Raw genomic sequence first — 21481 nt, 5'->3', positions numbered from 1 at the left:
AGCCTGCCACAACAGAAGGGCCTATGCAGGTTTATGGCTTAGGTAACAAGAGGAGAGGGCACTGCTGGAACAGGAAAGACATCCCCTACAGAAAGTAGTGACTCCAAAGTCCAAAAAGGTAACAAAGCTGCCACATACACAAAAATACAAATACCAATATAGACAAAATGAGACACCACAGGAGTATGTTCCAGATGAAGGAAAAAGATAAAACCCCAAAAGAAGAACTAAGTGAAGAGGAGACCAGCAATCTACCTGAGAAAAAGTTCACAGTAGGATCATAAAAATGAGGGAAAGAATTGGGAAGAAAATGGATGCACAGAAAGAGAAGTCAGAATTTTTTTAACAAAGAGAAACTATAAAGAACAGCTGAACAGAGGTGAAGAATACAATAATTGAAATAAAAAATACACTAGAAAGAATCAACAGTACACTAAATGATATGGAAAAACGAATTGGTGAGCTGGAAGACTGAGTAGTGAAAATCGCTGCCACCGAACAGACATCTGGGACAGCATCAACATACAAATACTCATATTATAGGGATCACTGGAGGATAAGATAGAAAGGGCCAGAGAAAACATTTGAAGACGTAATAGCTGAAAACTTCCCTAACCTCAGAAAGAAAAATGTCACACAAGCCCAGAAAGTGCAGAGTTGTCCCAATACAGGATAAACCTAGAGGAACACACCAAAACACATTGTAACCAAAATGTCAAATATTAAAGATAGAATATTAAAAGTAGCAAATAACATACAAAGGAACTCCTATAAGGCCATCGGCTGAGTTTTCAGCAGAAACTCTGCAGGCCAGAAGTGAGTGTCATGGTATATTTAAAGTAATGAAAGGCGAAAACCTATAACCAAGAATGCTATACCCAGCAAAGCTCTCATTCAGATTAGATGGCAAAATCAAAAGATCTCCAGTCAAGCAAAAGTTAAGAGAATTCAGCACTACCAAACCAGCATTACAACAAATGTTAAAGAAACTTCTCCAGGCAAAAAAGAAAAGGCCACTACTAGAATCAAGAAAATTAAAAAACGAAAAGCCTCATTGGAAAAGACAAACATACAGTAAAGATAAGAATCCATTCACAAAGTTCGTAGTGAGGTTACAAGACAGGAGTAATAAAGTCATCTGTATCCACAATAAGCAGTTAAGGGATACAAAAAACAATTAGATGTAAAATATTATGTCAACAGCAGTAATCATGAGGGAAGAGTACAAATGCAGGGTTTTTTAAAATGCATTTGCAATTAAGAATTCAGTAACTTAAAAAAGACTGCTATATAAAAACTTCATGGTAACTGCAAACCAAAAATGCATAATAGATATATATGCAAGAAATAAGATGGAATTCAAACAAAACACTAAAACAGTCATCAAATCACAAGGGGGAAAAAGACCTACAAAAACAAAAACAATTAACAAAATGGCAATAAAAACATATATATCAATAGTTACCTTAAATGTAAGTGGATAAAATGCTTCAACCAAAAGACACACAGTGGCTCAATGGATACAAAAACAAGAAGCATACATATGGTAAGACATGACTACATAAGACTCATTTCAGAATCAGAGATGCACACAGACTGAAAGTGAGGTAATGAAAAAACATATTCCACGCAAATGGAAATCAAAAGAGAGCCAGAGCAGCGATACTCACATCAGACAAAACAGGCTTTAAAATTAAAGAGACAAAGAAGGATACTACAAAAGACAAAGAAGGATACTACATTATAATCAAGGGATCAATCCCAGAAGTAAGATATAACAATGGAAAATACATATGCACCCCAAATAGGTGCACCTTAACATAAGGCAACTGTTAACAGCTATAAAAGGAGAAATCACCAGTAACACAATAACAGTGGGGACTTTGAAACTCCACCTACATCACTGGACAGATCATCCAGATGGAAAATCAGTAAGGAAACACAGACCATTAAAGATAAATTAGACCAGACAGCCTTAATTGATATTTATAAAACATCCCTATGAGAGCATCAGACTATACACTCTTCTCAAGGGCACATGGAATATTCTCCAGGGTAGATCACATGCTAGTCCAAAAAGCAAACCTCAGTTAATTTAAGAAAACTGAAATCATATCAAGCATTTTTTCTAGCCACAACACTAAGAGATTAGAAATCAACTATAAGAAAGAAACTGTAAAAAAAAAAAACCACAAATATGTGAAGCATAACAACATGTTACTAAACAACTAATGAATCACTGAATAAATAAAAGAGGAAATTGGGGGGAAAAAAAACCTACAGACAAACAAAAACATGATGATCCAAAACCTCTGAAGCTTTCTACCATAACAAAAGCAGTTGTAAGAGGAAAGTTCATAGCAATACAACTGTACCTCAGGAAACAAGAAAAATCTCAAACAACCTAACCTTACACCTAAAGCAACTGGAGAAAGAACAAGAAACAAAACACAAAGGAAAGAAATTAAACAGATCAGAATAGAAATAAATGAAATAAACATGAAATTGATTAAAAAAAAGATCAATGAAATGAAAAGTTGGTTCTTTGAAAAGATAAAATTGATTTAGCCAGACTCATCAAGAAAATCCCATGGACGGAGGAGCCTCGTGGGCTGCAGTCCATGGGGTCACTAGGAGTCGGACACGACTGAGCAACTTCCCTTTCACTTTTCACTTTCATGCATTGGAGGAGGAAATGGTAACCCACTCCAGTGTTCTTGCCTGGAGAATCCCAGGGACGGGGGAGCCTGGTGGGCTGCCGTCTATGGGGTCACACAGAGTCGGACATGACTGAAGTGACTTAGCAACAGCAGCATCAAGAAAAATGAGAGGGATTTCCCTGGTGGCCCAGCAGCAAAGACTCCGCACTCCCAAAACAGGCAGACTTGCTGGGGGAACTAGATTCCACATGCCGAGTTTATATGCCACAACTTAAGATCCTGTATGCTGAAATAAAGACCTGGCATGCTGAACTGAACTGATGCTGAAATAAATAAATATTTTTTAAGAAGGAAAAAAGAAAAAAAAGAGGGCTGAAGTCAATAAAATTAGAAAAGAAAAAGAAGTCACAACTGACAATACAGAAATACAAAGGACCACAAGAGACTACTATAAGCAACTATATGTCAATAAAATGGACAACCTAGAGAAATGGACAAATTCTTAGGTACAATCTTGCAAGACTGAACCAGAAGAAATAAAACACATGAACAGATCAATCACAAGTACTGAAATTGAAACCATGATTTAAAAACTCCCAACAAACAAAAGTCTGCACAAGATGAATTCACAGGTGAATTCTTTAGTATTAAACATTTGTGGTTGTTTAGTCACTAAGTCATGTCCACCTCTTTTGTGACCCCATGGACTGTAGCCCACCAGGCTCCTCTATCCATGGGATTTCTCAGGCAAGAAAATACTGCAGTAGGTTGCCATTTCCTTCTCCAGAGGATCTTCCCAACACAGGGGTCAAATCCAAGTCTCCTGCATTGGCAGGTGGATTCTTTACCACTGAGCAAACACGTATAAAAAAAGAGTTAAACTAATCCTTCTCAAACTATTCCAAAAAACTGAAGAGGAAGGAACACTCCCAAACTCATTCTATGAGGCCACTGAATATCAAAACTAGACAAAGATACCACCAAAAAATATATTACAAGCCAATATCATTGATGAACATAGATGCAAAATTCTCATCAAAATATAAGCAAACCAAATCCAGCAATACATTAAAAGGATCATGCACCATGATCAAATGAGATTATCCCAGAGATGCAAGAATTTTTCAATAACCACAAATAGTGTGATACACTACATTAACAAATTAAAAACTAACAACCATATTATCTTAATAGATGCAGAAAAATCATTTATAAAATTCAACATTCATTTATGATTAAAAATAACTCTCTAGAAAATGTGTTTAGAGGGAACCTAGCTCAACATACGAAAGGTCATGTATGATAAACCCACAACTAACATCATACTCAACAGTGAAAAGCTGAAAGCATTTCCTTTAAGATTAGAAACAAGATAAGAATGACCACTCTCGTCACTTTTATTCAACAGAGTTTTGGAAGTCCTAGCCATAGTAATCAGAGAAGAAAAAGAAATGAATCCAAACTGGAAAAGAAGTAGTAAAGCTGTCACTGCAGATGACACAAGACCACACACAGAAAACTCTAAAGATGCTACCAGAAAACTACTAGAGCTCAGCAAGGAAGTCAGCAAAGTTGCAGGACACAAAATTAACACACAGAAATCACTTGAATTTCTATGCACTAACAATGAACTATCAGAAAGAAAAATTCAGGAAGCAGTCCCATTTACCATACCATCAAAAAGAAATAACATACCTAGGAGTAAATTCTCCTAAAGAGGCAAAAGACCTTTGCTCTGAAAACTGTAAGAACTTGTTGAAAGAAACTGAAGATGACCCAGAGAGGGGAAGATATAGCAAAAGTATGTTGTTGGATTGGAAGAATCAATATTGACCAAATGTTATACTATCCAAAGCAATCCACAGATTCAATTTAATCCCTATCAAATTATCAATGACACTGTTCACAGAATCACATCAAATAATTTTAAAATTTGTATGGAAATACAAAAGACCCCAAAGAGTCAATGAAATCTTGATAAAGAAAAATGCAGCTAGAGCACTCAGGTTCCTTAACTTCAGACTATACTACAAAGTCACAATAATAAAAACAGTATATTACTGGAACAAAAACAGAACTACAGATCAATGGAACAGGACAGGAATCCAATAAACAAACCCACACACCTATGGTCAATTAATCTATGACAAAGAAAGTCTTTAATATATAATAGAGAAAAAGTCTATTCAGTAAGTGGTGGCAGGAAAACTTGACAGCTACATGTAAAAGAATGAAATTACAACAGTCTCTAACACCATATACAAAAATAAACTCAAAATGGATTAAAGACCTAAATATAAGACTGGATACTATAAAACTCTTAGAGGAAAAGAAAGGCGGTACACTCACTGACATAAACTGCAGCAAGATTTTTTTCAATCCACCTCCTAGAATAATGAAAATAAAAACAAAAAGAAACAAAAAGCACCTAATTAAACTTAAAAGCTTTTGCACAGCAAAGGAAATCATGAACAAAAAGCCAAACAGAATGAGAGAAAATATTTGCCAGCAAATTGACCAACAAGAGATTAATTGCCAAAATATATAAACAGCTCATCTAGTTCAATAACAAAAACTAAATAAACCAATCAAAAAATGAGTGGAAGATCTCAATAGACATTTCTCCAAAAAAGACATGCTATGCTATGCTAAGTCACTTCAGTCGTGTCTGACTCTGTGTGACCCCATAGACGGTAGCCCACCAGGCTCCCCCGTCCCTGGGATTCTCCAGGCAAGAACACTGGAGTGGGTTGCCATTTCCTTCTCCAGAAAAGACATACAGAAGGCCAAAAAAGCACACGAAAAGATATTCAACATCACTAATTATTAGAGAAATGCAAAATCAAAGCTACAATGAGGTATCACCTAACACCAGTTGAAATGGCCATAATCAACAGGCTGACGCATCATCAATAAATGCTGGAGAGGGTGTGGAGAAAAGGAAACCCTCCTACCCTGTTGGTGGAAATGTAAATTGGTACAACTACTATCACAAACAGTATGGAGGTTTCTTAAGAAATAAAAATATAATCATGTGACCTACCAATCCCATTGTTCGGCATATAATCAGAGAAAACCATAATTTACAAAGATACTTGCACCCCAATGTTCACTGTAGCACTATTTACACTAGCCAAGACATGGAAGCAACCTAGATGTCCACTGACAAATGCTGCTGCTGCTGCTAAGTCGCTTCAGTCATGTCCGACTCTGTGCGACCCCATGGACTGCAGCCCACCAGGCTCCTCCGTCCATGGGATTTTCCAGGCAAGAGTACTGGAGTGCCATTGCCTTCTCTGCCACTGATAAATGAATGGATAAAACAAGAGGTAGTACATATACACAATGGGATATTACTCAGCTACATAAAATAATGAAATAATGCCATTTGAAGCAACATGGATGAACCTAGAGATTATAATTCCAAGTGAAGCAAGTTAGACTGAGAAAGACAAATACATGATATCACTTATATGTGGAATCTAATAAAAAAGATGATACAAATGAACTTATTTACAAAACAGAAACAGATTCACAGTCTTTTGAAAACAAACATATGGTTACCAAAGGGGAAAGAATAGGGGGAGGGATAAATTAGGAGACTGGGGTTAACAGTCTCCTAATTTATATACACGCTAGAATATTCAAAATAGCTACCAACAAGCACCTATTGTATAGCACAGGGAAATTTACCCAAAACTGTGCAATAATTTTTACGGGAAAGAATCAGAAAGAGAATGGATATATAGTATAACTAAACCACTTTGCTGTACACTTGAAACTAACACATTGTAAATAAACTATACCCCATAAAAAATAAAGATTAAATTAAAAATTAAGGATCATACACCATAATCAAGTAATACTTTTCCCAGCTATCCAAGGACTTTTTAATATCCACAAATCAATTTGATACACCCCACTAACAAATTAAATTATAAAAGCTTTTTGATCATCTCAGTAGATGAAGAAAAAGCTTCCAATTAAATAAAACATCCTTTTACCAAAAAAAAAAAAACCTCTCTAGAAACTGGGCATGGAGGGAACATACCTTCAACATAATAAAGGTCATGTATGACAAACCCTTTCATCAAGAGCCTCTTGATGAAAGTCAAAGGGGAGAGTGAAAAAGTTGGCTTAAAACTCAACATTCAAAAAATGAAGATGGTGGCATCTGGGCCCATCACTTCATGGCAAATAGATGGGGAAACAATGGAAACAGTGACAGACTTTATTTTGGGGAGCTTCAAAATCACTGCAGATGGTGACTGCAGCCATGAAATTAAAAGACGTTTGCTCCCTGGAAGAAAAGCTATGACCAACCTAGACAGCATCTTAAAAAGCAGAGACACTACTTTGCCAACAAAGGTCCATCTAGTCAAAGCTATGGTTTTTCCAGTAGTCATGTATGGATGTGAGAGTTGGACTATAAAGAAAGCTGAATGCCAAAGAATTGATGCTTTTGAATTGTGGTGTTGGCGAAGACTCTTGAGAGTCCCTTGGACTGCAAGGAGATCCAACCAGTCCATCCTAAAGAAAATCAGTCCTGAATATTCATTGGAAGGGCTGATGCTAAAGCTGAAACTCCAATATTTTGGCCACATGAAGCAAAGAACTGACTCATTGGAAAAGACCCTGATGCTGGGAAAGACTGAAGGTGGGAGGAGAAGGGGACGCCAGAGGATGAGATGGTTGGATGGCATCACTGACTCAATGGACATGAGTTTGAGCAACCTCTGGGAGTTGGTGATGGACAGGGAAGCTTGGCGTGCTGCAGTATGTGGGGTCACACAGAGTTGGACACGACTGAGCGACGGAACTGAACTGAATGACAAACCCACAGTTAACATCATACAAAACGGTGAAGATCAGGAAGAAAACAAGGATGTCCATTCTCGCTATTTTCATTCAACACAGTTTGGAAGTCCTCGACATAGTAATCAGACAAGAAAATGCAAGAGAAAAAAGGGGAGGGGGATTTGAATTTGAAAGGAAGACATAAACTGTCACTGCAAATGACAAGATACTATACATAGAAAACCCTAAAGATGCTATTATACTGGAAAACTACTAGAGCTCAATGAATTCAGTAAAGCTGTGGACACAAAATTATTATACAAAAGTCTGTTGCATTTCTATACACAAACAAGGAATTAACAGAAAGTGGAATTAAGGAAACAATCTCACTTTCCATCTCATCAGAAAGAATAAAATACCTAGGAATAAGGCTACCTAAGGAGGCAAAAGACCTGTATTCTGGAAAGTATAAGACACTGATGAAAGATACTAAAAGGACACAAACATATTGAAAGATAGACTGTATTCTTTGATTGCAAGAATCAATATTGTTAAAATCACCATATTACCTTAGGGAATCTAGACATTCAATGCAATCCCTATCAAATTACCAGTGGCATTTTTCAAAGAACAACAACAAAATTAAATTCATATAAAAACACAAAAGGCCCTGAATAGCCAACACGATCTTGAGAAAAAAGAACAGAACTCGAGGAATACGCTCCCTGATTGCTGACTATACTACAAAGCCACAGTAATCACAAACAGTATCGCACTGGGACAGAAACAGACTGAGAGCAAGAGAACAGAACAGAGCTGAGAACAAACCAAAACACCTAGAGCCAATTAATTCATGACAAAAGAGGGAAGACTACACAATGAAGAAGACATTTCTTCAATAAACGGTGCTGGGAAAACTGGATACCATCTGTAGATAAATAAAATGAGACCATTCTCTGACACTATATACAAAAATTAACTCAAAATGAATTAAAGACCTAAATGTAAAGCAAGATACTATAAAAACTCTTAGAGGAAAACATAGGTAGATATAAATTGCAGCAATATTTTTTTAGATCCACCTTTTATAGTAATGGAAATACTAAGCAAAATGTAGTCATAAGCAAAAGCAATTGTTTAAACTTAAAACCTTTTGTACACTAAAGTAAATCATACACAAAATGAAAAGACAACCCACAGAATGAGAGAAAATATTTGCACCTGATACAACCAATAAGGGATTCATTTCAAAAATACATAAAAAGCTCACACAGTTTAATATACACAAAAAGAAACAACCAAATCAAAAAATGGGCAGAAAATCTAAACAGACATTCTCCAAAGATATACAGATGGCCAGCAGGTACATGAAAAGATGCTCAACATCATTAATTATAGAAAAATGAAAATTGAAACTACAATAAGGTATAACCTCACATTGATCAGAATGGCCATCATCAAAAAGTCTACAAATAATTAAATGCTAGAGAAGATGTGGAGAAAAAGGAACCCTTCTCCACTGTTGGGGAAAATAGAATTGGTGTCCCCACTATGGAGAACAGTATGGAGGTTCCTTAACTAAAAATCGAGTTGCCAGCAATTCTGCTCCTGTATATACATCCAGAAAAGATGAAAACTCAAATATGAAAAGATAATGCATCCCAATGTTCACAGCAGCACTATTTACAATAGCCAAGACATGGAAGCAACCTAAATTGTTCATCAACACGAGTGGAAAAAGAAGATGTGTGTGTGTGTGTGTGTGTGTGTATATATACACACCAAGGGGATATTACTCAGCCATAAAAATAAATGAAACAATGCCATTTGTAGCAACATGAACAGACCTAGAGATTATCACACTAAGTGAAGACAGACAGACTGAGAAAGACAAATATCGTATGATAACACTTATATGCAGAATCTTGAAAAATGATACAAATGAATATATCGGTCTGGTTAAAAGGTTTACTCAGGTTTTCCATAAAATGTTATGGAAAAATCCAAATGAAATTTTTCGGCCAGCACAATATTTACAAAACAGAAATATACAGAAAACAAATCTATAGTTACCAAAGAGAAAAGCAGGGGGAGGGAAAGATGGGAAGATTAACATTAATAGATACATACTACTATATATAAAATACATAAACAGCAAGGATTTACTATATAACAGAGGCAATTATAGGCAATATCTTATAATAACCTAAGGGCAAAATGGTTGTCTGAGGAAGCCTTACAAATAGCTGAGAAAAGAAGAGAAGCTAAAGGCAAAGGAGAAAGGGAAAGATACACACATTTGAATGCAGAGTTCCAAAGAATAGCAAGGAGAGATAAATAAGAAAGCCTTCCTCAGCAATCAATGCAAAGAAATAGAGGAAAACAACAGAATGGCAAAGACTGGAGATCTCTTCAAGAAAATTAGAGACACCAAGGGAACATTTCATGCAAAGATGGGCACAATAAAGGACAGAAATGGTATGGACCTAACAGAAGCAGAAGATATTAAGAAGAGGTGGCAAGAATACACAGAACTATACATAAAAGATCTTCATGACCCAGATAACCACAATGGTATCACTCACCTAGAGCCAGACATCCTGGAATGTGAGGTCAAGTGGGCCTTAGGAAAGCATCACTATGAACAAAGCTAGTATAGGTGATGGAATTCCATTTGAGCTATTTTAAGTCCTAACAGATGATGCTGTGAAAGTGCTGCACTCAATATGCCAGCAAATTTGGAAAACTCAGCAGTGGCCAACTGACTGGAAAAGGTCAGTTTCCATTCCAATCCCAAGAAAGGCAATGCCAAAGAATGTTCAAACTACCGCACAACTGCAGTCATCTCACACGCTAGTAAAGTAATGCTCAAAATTCTCCAGGACAGGCTTCAACTGTTTGTGAACTTCCAGATGTTCAAACTGGATTTTAAGGCAGAGTAACCAGAGATCAAATTGCCAACATCTGTTACATCATCAAAAAAGCAAGAGAGTTGCAGAAAAACATATATTTCTGCTTTACTGACTACACCAAAGTCTTGGACTGTGTGGAATACAACAAACTGTGGAAAATTCTTACAGAGATGGGAATACCAGACCACCTGATCTGCCTCTTGAGAAATCTGTATGCAGGTCAAAAAGCAACAGGTACAACATAGAACAACAGACTGGTTCCAAATCGGGAAAGGAGTACATCAAGGCTGTATATTGTCACACTGTTTATTTAACTTATACGCAGAGTACATCATGAGAAATGCTGGGCTGGATAAAGCACAAACTGGAATCAAGATTGCTGGGAGAAATATCCATAACCTCAGATATGCAGATGACACCATCCTTCTGGCAGAAAGTGAAGAACTAAAGAGCCTCTTGAGAAAGTGAAAGAGGAGAGTGGAAAAGTTGGCTTAAAGCTCAACATTCAGAAAATTAAGATCATGGCATCCGGTCCCATCACTTCATGGCAAATACACAGGGAAGCAATGGAAACAGTGACAGACTTTATTTTCTTGGACTCCAAAATCACTGCAGATGGTGACTGCAGCCATGAAATTAAAAGATGCTTGCTCCTTGGAAGAAAAGCTATGACCGACCTAGATAGCATATTAAAAAGCAGAGACATAACTTTGCCAACAAAGGTCCATCTAGTCAAGGCTATGGTTTTTCCAGTAGTCATGTATGGATGTGAGAATTGGACTGTAAAGAAAGCTGAGAGCTGAAGAATTGATGCTTTTGAACTGTGGTGTTGGAGAAGACTCTTGAGTGTCCCTTGGACTACAAGGAGATCAAACCAGTCCATCCTAAAGGAAATCAATCCTGAAGATTCATTGGAAGGGCTGATGTTGAAGCTGAAACTCCAATACTTTGGCTATCTGATGCAAAGAAGTAACTCATTGGAAAAGACCCTGATGCTGGGAAAGAATGAAGGTGTGGGGAGAAGGGGATGACAGAGGATGAGATGGTTGGATGGCATCACCGATTCAATGGACATGAGTTTGAGTAAGCTCCGGGAGTTGGTGATGGACAGGGAAGCCTGGCGTGCTGCAGTCCATCGAGTCACACAGAGTCAGACACGACTGAGCAACTGAACTGAAGTGAAAACAGAAAAGAATCTAAAAATGTGTGTGTGTGTGTGTGTGTAGAGAGAGAGGCTTCCCAGGTGGCTCAGTGGTGAAGAATCCACCTGCTAGTGGAGGAGATGCAGGAGACATGGGTTTGATCCTTGGGTCAGGAAGATATCCTGGAGGAGGAAATGGCAACTCACTCCAGTATTCTTGCTTGAAAAATCCCGTGGACAGAGGAGCCTGGCATGTTACAGCTCATGGGGTCACAAAGAGTCAAATAACAGAGCAACGGAGCACACACACAGGCATATATACATAAACTGAATCAGCTTGTTATATATCTGAAACTAACACAACATTGTAAATAAACTATATTTCAATTTAAAAGATGGAAAAAAAGACTGTGACTAGCAATGATATCAATAACAATACCAATAAAATCACTAGCTATCCTTACACTTTGTCTCATTTAATCCTCTAAAACATTGTGACCGGGTAGTATTATTTTATCTGTACTGTAGAGATGAGGAAATTGAAGTGTAAAAGTTTAAATAAGCCTATCTGACATCAAACCATAAGGTTTTTCTCAAGTCCTAGCCCTTCTAAGTAGAAACAAGTACTACAGTGTACTTTTCCAGGAATAAATTTGTATTTAGAATACAAAGTATACTTCAATAGGGAAAAAGCTCAATGTACTGGTTTCTACAATTATCTGAATCATGTCAAGAACCTGGCTAGAAAGCCATCACAGAAAGAACAACTAGTTTCAAAACTGAAATGGAAAATGTACTCCAAAAAGATCATGGAGGGCAAAGCTTTAATTCAAGGATTTTTACAGCAATAGGGATACTAATAGATTAGTAGTTGTTTTTATTGCTGTGTTTTTATTTTGCGACCCCATGGACTGTAGCCCACCAGGTTCTTTTGTCCATGGGATTTCCCAGGCAATAATACTGGAGTGGGTATTGTCATTTCCTTCTCTAGGGGATCTTCCCAACCTAGGAATCGAACCCATATCTCCTGCATTGGCAGGTGGATGAGCCACCAGGGAGCCCCTAAGAGATGAGAATAAATTTAAACACACAACAATAGTAAACTGGTTAATTATGTTCTATTATATATATGATACATTTTAAATATATTTTAATAATCAGCCATTTTAAAAGGATATGAAAATATTTAATGATATAGAAACATATTAATAATGTAATAGGCAGAAAAAAACAGGTTACAAAAGAGTGATCATATTTATTAAAAACAAGATATATCCCTCACCACACGCATCCACCTGGTTTCTGTGTTTGGACAGAGAGAATTCAGATAACCTAGATGCTGGAAAATCCTATGGACGGAGGAGCCTGGTGGGCTACAGTCCATGGGGTCGCTAAGAGTTGGACACAACTGAGCAACTTCACTTTCACTTTCATGCATTGGAGAAGGAAATGGCAACCCACTCCAGTGTTCTTGCCTGGAGAATCCCAGGGACGGGGCAGCCTGGTGGGCTGCCGTCTATGGGGTCGCACAGAGTTGGACACGACTGAAGCGACTTAGCAGCAGCAGCAGATACTGGAGGATTTCAAACTACCCAAATCTATTTGGCTGCTAGGTTCTAAATAGCAAACAGTAAGAGTTGAAAGAATGACGGATTCATGTGAAAATGTATTTTTTTGAGTTTGGAGAGGGAGAGTTCAGAGAGAATTAAAAATACAAAAATGCCTAGAAGCAAGGCAGGGAGGTAAAGAGAAACTAAGAAAACCCAAAAGCCCCTCAGATTCCCTTCTCCCAGCATAAACTCACTCTGGGGCACAAGCTCTGAATCGTATAGGGTAGACTTCCTGCCTCTACTTCAGTTTTTATTTCTCTCCTCTCTTAAAAATTGTACCAAATATATGAGGCTGACTGTACCTTAGTTAAACATACATATGGTGACACTCTGTATGAATATATATTTGCACATATGTTTTTAAAAAATTTACAGAGAAGAAAATCTGGAAGGCTACATGCCATACTACTAACAATAGTTTTTAAGGAACGAGGTTGGAGATTTTAATTTCCCTAATTATGCTTAGCTGTATTTTCCAAATGTTCTTATAATCTGGAACACGTATCATTTCTCTAGTAAGCTATAAATACGGATACAGCAAACTGATACCAAAATATGCTAAAACTTTGTCGTGAGGGATAATAACATCCTGATAATAACATTCTGATTTTGACAGCAGCTCAACTTTGTGAGCTTGTGGATTAAATAGAAAAAAGACTGTCTAGTTTTACCTCTAGAGCCTTCTGTTGCAGACGGTCACGTTCTACTTTTTCTTTGCCAACAAACCACACTTCCCACGGTGTCAGGCTGCTTTCTGGTAAGCGCACCTGCTTCTGTTCTTCTTGGTTATCTTCGGATCCAACTGTGCTATTACAAAAGAGAGGATACTACAGACCTTGCACTCAAAACTCTCTGACTTAGCAGTCAAAATGATTTAGCTGCACAATAAAAGTAGACTTCCATGATACACTGACAATACTGTGATTTTTTTATATGTAAATATACACTTAAGAAACTAAGAACAAGAGTCCATTGTTTAAATTAGTTTATCCTTTAGACAGCCTCTGAATTCTCTAATCTAAAATCACACCCCGTCCATTTGCCTCAATTACAATAATTTTTTTCATTCTTAAACATCTTATGCTTGGACAACTAATTATAACACATGATCCTAACCAAATCCTGGTGCAGACTTTTCCCTTTTCCTCCTTTAAGTAGTTCACAAAGGAAAGAATACATACCTACACAGTGAGGATGGTAATGCCAATGTGGTAACAATTACGTTTTTGGTGTGAAGGGTGGAATTCCGTTTTTGGTGTGAAGGGTGGACAGAGTTCTTTATACCCTCGATTTTTCTGTAAGTTGGAAGTTGTTTTGAAATAAAAAGGTACATAAAGTATATCGCTTTGTGTTCTTTAATGGTTTGGTGGACTCTATTTTGCCAGTTCTCAGACAAAGTGGCCACGATTTCCCCAGAGTTGTCAGTCTGTCTCTTCTGGGTACATGGAAAAGTAACCATTCACTCGAGCTCAACAGAAAAGGGAAAGGGAAGTACTTGTGAGTGCATACATACATACAGAACACAGGACTTGGCCAGGTACAAGACCCCCAAAGGAAAAGGTGAACCATTAGTGCCCATGGAAAGAAAGGCTGTTCAGGACATGAGGCAGCGAGAGAAAGACTAGGTTACTATAGATTCAGCCCCTTTTTGTCTCTTTAACATTTCTGCTTCAGGCAACCAACTGCCTCCCCTATGGCCATGCTCAGCTTTTTCTGCCTCGTAACTTCCATTTACTTGGTGGTGGTGGTGGTTTTTTCCCCTATTTTTGCACTCATTCATGCAATTATGGGATTTGTGTTCTAGTGGGAAAGGAACACTGTTGGTATGTTGTTTACTTCCTATATATCTTTCCTTCTTAGTCTTGCAGAACACTGCCTCATCCTCCCATAGCTTCATCGGTCATGAAGGTGCAGAAGAGGCCCACTCCAGGCATTTCAGGCTAGATCTTACTCCTGAGCTCCAAACTTTTATTTTCTACCATCAGATAGATGGCTTCACTTAAATATCAAACTCAATCAATCCAAAACAAATCTAGTCACCTACCAATCACTCACTACCCTCCTCCCCTAATCCTACCTCAGAGAAGAGTACCAAGACTCACCCAGTTAGCCAAGCCAGAAACACAGATCCTTGACTCCTGCTCCCCAACCACATTTGGTGCCACTCCCTCCCACACCTATACAATTCAGTTCAGTTCAGTCGCTCAGTTGTGTATGACTCTTTGCGACCCCATGGACTGCAGTACGCCAGGCTTCCCTGTCCATCACCAACACCTGGAGCTTGCTCAAACTCATGTCCATCGAGTCAGTGATGCCATCCAACCATCTCATCCTCTGGTGTCCTCTTCTCCTCCTGCCTTCAATCTTTCCAAGCATCAGGGTCTTTTCCAATGAGTCAGTTCTTCCCATCAGGTAGACAAAGTATTGGAGTTTCAGCTTCAGCATCAGTCCTTCCAATGAATATTCAGGACTGATTTCCTTCAGGATGAACTGGTTGGATCTCCTTGCAGTCCAAGGGACTCCTTTAAGAGTCTTTTCCAACACCACAGCTCAAAAGCATCAAATCTTCGGCGCTCAGCTTTCTTTATAGTCCAACTCTCACATCCATACATGACTACTGGAAAAACCATAGCTTTGACTAGATGGACCTTTGTTGGTAATGTCTCTGCTTTTTAATATACTGTTTAGGTTGGTCACAGCTTTTCTTCCAAGGAGCAAACGTCTTTTGATTTCATGGCTGCAATCACCATCTGCAGTGATTTTGGAGCCCAAGAAAATAAAGTCTGTCACTGTTTCCACTGTTTTCCCATCTATTTGCCATGAAGTGATGGGACCAGATGCCATGATCTTAGTTTTCTGAATGCTGAGTTTTAAGCCAGCTTTTTCACTCTCCTCTTTCACTTTTAAGAGGCTCTTTAGTTCTTCTTTGCTTTCTGCCATAAGGGTGGTGTCATCTGAGTATCTAAGGTTCTTGATATTTCTCCGGGCAATCTTGATTCCAGCTTGTGCTTCTTCCAGCCCAGCGTTTCTCATGATGTACTCTACATATAAGTTAAATAAGCAGGGTGACAATATACAGCCTTGCCATACTCCTTTCCCTATTTGGAACCAGTCTGTTGTTCCATGTCCAGTTCTAACTGTTGCTTCTTGACCTGCATACAGATTTCTCAGGAGGCCCAAACTATCAGGGCCCTAACCAAAGGTAAGAGGTAGAGAGGTGGAATAAGGAAAAGTTCTAAACACTTTTCTTTCCTGAAAAGAGGTACTGGATTTTCTGAAGCATTTGAGAACAATCACTGCATCTATCTGTTCTCTAGGAAGTGGGAAATAAGCACGCCTTCAGCAGACGTTTATTGAACACGTCACAGGCATCTGACCTTGCCACCCACAGGCCTGACAACTCCTGCATTTTTTCCAGACCACGTCCTACCAATTGCTTTGAATCAGTGGGGATGAGCTGTGATAAGGTAGGCAGCTAGAGCCCCGGGGTGTTACCAGCTCATTTGGGCTTTGGCTAGGTTTGACATAAATACAACTAGCTCCTCCCATGGTGAGCTCCATTTGGTCAGGGCTTTGGCTCTTGGAAGCTAAAGCAAGGTCTTAGCAGCAGAGCTGCGGATGGCCTCTGGATAGCCATCATTCCCGGGGCTGCTCAATTGGCTACATAGCGCAGTCCTGCTGATTAAGCTCCGGATTTTCCAAAACCTTAGAATTTATTTTAAAAATCACTGGGACCAGGACTCCCTGGTGATCCAGGGGCTAAAACTGTACTCCCAATGTAGGGGACCCAGGTTCAATCCCTGATCAGGGAACTAGATCCCACATGCTGCAACTAAAATCAAAGATCCTTTGGGCCACAACAAAGACCCAGGGCAGCCAAATAAATAATAAATATCCTCCTAAAAAATCACTGGGACCAACTCAGTCCTGAAGAATCTGTACAAAGGCCCACATGAAAATGGACTCCTTTGAAACTGTTTCTTGTTGCTACAAACTGTGTGGACAAGTGGCTTGCTTGCTCACTGTTACTGATCTCCATTCCTACCAATGTACTTACTATTACTTCTCCTTCTTAAGAGACTCACTGTTATAACTGTGTATGTGAGTCACTTCATATGGCCTCATATTCAATTTACTCACCCCAGGTATGCATGCCTTATAGCTACTGGGGCTAAATGGTTGCCTACACATAAAGCATGGATTCTCTGGTCTGTATTTCTTAGATCTCCTGTATAGAAAGTGAAGAGGAACTAAAAAGCCTCTTGATGAAAGTGAAAGAGGAGAGTGAAAAAGTTGGCTTAAAGCTCAACATTCACAAAACTAAGATCATGGCATCTGGTCCCATCACTTCATGGGAAATAGATGGGGTAGATGGGGAAACAGTGGAAACAGTGTCAGACTTTATTTTGCGGGGGCGGGGGGGGGTCCAAAATCACTGCAGATGGTGATTGCAGCCATGAAATTAAAAGACACTTACTCCTTGGAAGGAAAGTTATGACCAACCTAGATAGCATATTCCAAAGCAGAGACATTACTTTGCCAACAAAGGTCCGTCTAGTCAAAGCTATGGTTTTTCCAGTGGTCGTGTATGGATGTGAGAGTTGGACTGTGAAGAAAGCTGAGTGCCAAAGAACTGATGCTTTTGAACTGTGGTGTTGGAGAAGACTCTTGAGAGTCCCTTGGACTGCAATCCAACCAGTCCATCCTAAAGGAGATCAGTCCTGGGTGTTCATTGGTAGGACTGATGCTGAAGCTGAAACTCCAATACTTGGCCACCTGATGCGAAGAGCTGACTCACTGGAAAACACCCTGATGCTGGGAGGGATTGGGGGCAGGAGAAGGGGACGACAGAGGATGAGATGGCTGGATGGCATCACCGACTCGACGGACATGAGTTTGGGTAAAATCTGGGAGTTGGTGATGGACAGGGAGGCCTGGCATGGTGCGATTCATGGGGTCGCAAAGAGTCAGACACGACTGAGCTACTGAATTGAACTGATACTGCCTTGTAAAGCCTGGCAATCAGAACCTTGTAAATGCTTTCTGAAGTTGACATAATGAGTCTAACTCTGAATGCACCTGCATCACCAAGCCTCTCTAAGAAAAAGATATTCCTGCAGGGATAGGCCCTTTGCTCATATTTCTATATACCCAACAATAGGCATGTAGCATAGGCAAGAGAAAACATGGTCAGTATACCCTGGTACTAGGCCCAGCTCCTCTAATGACTAGGTGGAAGCCTTCGAAGTAGACTTTTTATCTGTCTTCTCAGTCACAGCTTTGTTATCTGTAAAATGAACGGCTTGACCTAGGCTTTAATTCCAAGAGAGTAGAGACCATGCCTGTCTTGTTTATAGGCCCTTACCTGGTGGCTCACACACTAAAGAATCTACTTGCAATGAGGAAGACCTGGGTTCGATCCCTGGGTTGGGAAGATCTCCTGGACGAGGGCATGGCAACCCACTCTAGGATTCTTGCCTGAAGAATCCCCATGGGTAGTGGAGCCTGGTGGGCTACAGTCCATGGGGTCGCAAAGAGTGGGAGACGACTGAGCGACTAAGCACATATAGCACAAACTAAATGTTTGCTGAAAGAACAATTGTAGAAATAAATTTAGATGACTTTAATAATCCCTTTGATTCTAGCATTCAATGGCTTCTACTTTTAGTAACTGCTAAGAGCAGACCTGACATTATCTCTGGATGCTGAAGTCATTGATAACCCCAAAGCTTCAGCTTTTAAGCTATGACATAAAAAGTATACTGCTTACTACAACCTACTTCACCGACAACCAGATTTTTTTCATAATCGCTACAAGTGTTACTAACATGCAGTTAACCACATTTGGGTGTTAAAGATTTGAACCAGAGTTCTAGTGTCCCCACTCTGACTTTTGAGTGTTCATAAAATGCCTGAAACTGTACCAATTTTGTGTGTTTAGTGCTCGCTTCTTGTGTGTTTAGGTGCATTTCTCCGGGGAGGAAGATTGTAGCAACCATCACATACTCAGGAAAAGGGGTTAAGAACGATGGAAAAATCTGTAGTCATGAGTAAGAACCGGCCCAAGACTCTGAGCCAAAAGGAGCAGCACCTGCGGCTGCAAGTGCCCGCGTTACCTTTTGAGAGGGAAGACAGGAGGGTATCTGGTCGCCAGACCAAAGTACTTAGTGGGGTCTAAGGAATCTTGAGGGGGCTGTATCTCGGATTTACCTGGTGCACCCCTGTAACTCCACTCCTCTCAGGCTCTCCACCTTGGCCTCTGAGTCATAAGCATCTTCGTCCACATCTTCCTCCTCCTCCCCGTCACCATCGTCGTTGTCAAATGGGAAGCTCTGGTGGCCGAGGGGAGACAACAGCGACAGGGTGGAATTGCTGCAGCTCAGCGGTGTCGACAGCGAGCACACCTCCACGGCCTCCAGGCCCGTCCCCCCGGGGCCTACCATGAGAACAGGGAAGCCCGAGGAGGGCCGAGACCCGGACCTGCAGTCGGCCATGAAACGGGGTTCGAGAAGGGGAGAAGCAGTCCCCACCGCCGTGCGGCCCACATCTGGCCCGCCAAGTTCAAACCGGCGGAACGGCGGCGGGGACGTGCTTTCCCAACAGGCCTCGCGCGCGCCGGCGCGGCCAATCCGGGCGGGCGCGGACTTCGCGTTGCCGTGGCGACGCGTGGAGGCCTCCTGGGCTTTGTCCCGGCCTGCAGAGCGTGGCTTCCTGCTCCCGTCAGTCTTCTGGGTGTCCTCCCTCCTTCCCAGCCTGTATCTGCGCTGGTGCTTGTGAATTAACCTCGCAGACGAGGTCCCTGCTCTCGGCTCACAGCCAGGAGGGCCCGTCCGTTGTTTGCTGTGGTTCGTTTGGTACAGAAAATGTGCTGTTACTGAATAAGGCAGATTCTTTAAAGCGGAAAGAGGCAGAAGCCAAAACTACCCCCATATCATTACAAGATCAGGGTGACAAGGATCAGTCACGATTTCTGTCAGCACATGGCCACACACGGCTGTATTTTAGGAAAAGGTGGGGGGCGGGGGGCGAACTTTATCCAAGTTTACAAGTGTATCTAAAGATACACTTCTGGTACAATTTTTCATTATTTTTGGTAGTACCTCGTCTGCCTAGCATCACCTCGGCTTGCTGGCATCTTACAGGAACTTGCTTATTCAGGTGAATATAAACATATATATGTATAAGCCTTTACTTATACAGGGCCTCTCTGAAACATCTAGTGTACTGGGGTCTGTACTAAAAGCCCTGCAGTCCTCACTCTTTCCTAGTGAAGAGTCATACCATTAAAATATCACGTGATATGTATACTATGAGGAATGAAAAAAATTTGTGGGACTTAGAAAGGAGCACTCTCCTCTCAGGGATTGAGGGTGGGGATGAAGGTAGTAAGGGAGAGGTAATAGACACTGAAGTTAGTTGCTTTATTCATGCTAATAAATGGGCTTTGTCCAGCTCATAATGCATATTGCTAGTAGAGATATCACACGATGAAAACAGACAGTGGCTAAAACAGCACAGATTTGTCATTGACCAAGGACTAATACAAAATCTTCAATGACATTTAGATCCCCAAATAATTATATACAGTAGAAATAATAGTAACCAAGGGCGATTTATAGTTAATAAAATACGACATGGTTAAAACCCTTTAAATGGAATGTAAACTTTGTTAAAATTTTCGGTAAAAATGAAAATGGAAGAAAACTGGAGCAATTTAAATGAGTGATGAAATTGATGGAGGAATAAAAATGGCTTGAGTTTTCATTCTCTTACCTAATTATTCAATAGTGTCATGTCTGGTTAAAACCTTTTAGGTAAGGATGTTTAGAATTAATAAATTAATTGATTGATGCAAAACAGTATCACCCTAGGTCACTTTAGGGCTTCATAAGGGAGTAAACTTGAGAAGCTGTTCCCAACAAACATCACCCCATACTACTGAAGCATAGTAGGAAAACAAGTTTCAGTATGAAAGGACCTGGATTTGAATCCATGGTTTTTCTCTTATTTGCTAGGTTTCCCTCAGTAAGTTTCCCTGGAGAAGGAAATGGCCACCCACTCTCATATTCTTGCCTGGGAAATCCCAGGACAGAGGAGCCTGGTGGGCTACAGTCTATGGGGTCACAGAGAGTCAGCCACGACTGAGCAACTAACATACATCACCTAAATAAGCTGTTTGGCCTTTCCAAGTCCTTACTCATTCCTCTGTAAAATAGGGAAATTCTGTAATCTGTTTCCCAGTTATATCATCTTATTCTCAAAACTTCTAGCGCAGAATCAGATAAGAGAAAATGGTAAATGGTAACTTGTGTCATATAAGCTCCAAAACTTTCCCACTGTAACCTCTTACTATGGGAATCT

The 21481-nt window shown here is 39.9% G+C and overlaps 1 protein-coding gene across 1 annotated transcript in view; it reads right to left on the bottom strand.

Annotated features, from left to right (window-relative positions):
* Positions 1-21481, bottom strand: part of CCDC34 (coiled-coil domain containing 34) — a 49718-nt gene that overhangs the window by 25354 nt on the left and 2883 nt on the right. The window contains exons 2-3 of the mRNA XM_005890676.3: positions 19331-20010; positions 13792-13927 (exon numbers count right to left, since the gene is read on the bottom strand). Of these exons, the coding sequence (XP_005890738.3) occupies positions 13792-13927; positions 19331-20010 (816 nt within the window). The remainder of the gene's footprint in view (positions 1-13791; positions 13928-19330; positions 20011-21481) is intronic.

This window comes from Bos mutus, chromosome 15 (genome assembly GCF_027580195.1).
Source record: "Bos mutus isolate GX-2022 chromosome 15, NWIPB_WYAK_1.1, whole genome shotgun sequence".
NCBI lineage: Eukaryota > Metazoa > Chordata > Mammalia > Artiodactyla > Bovidae > Bos > Bos mutus.
Note: the sequence above shows the minus strand (reverse complement) of the source record. Positions and strands in the feature narration are given on the sequence as shown.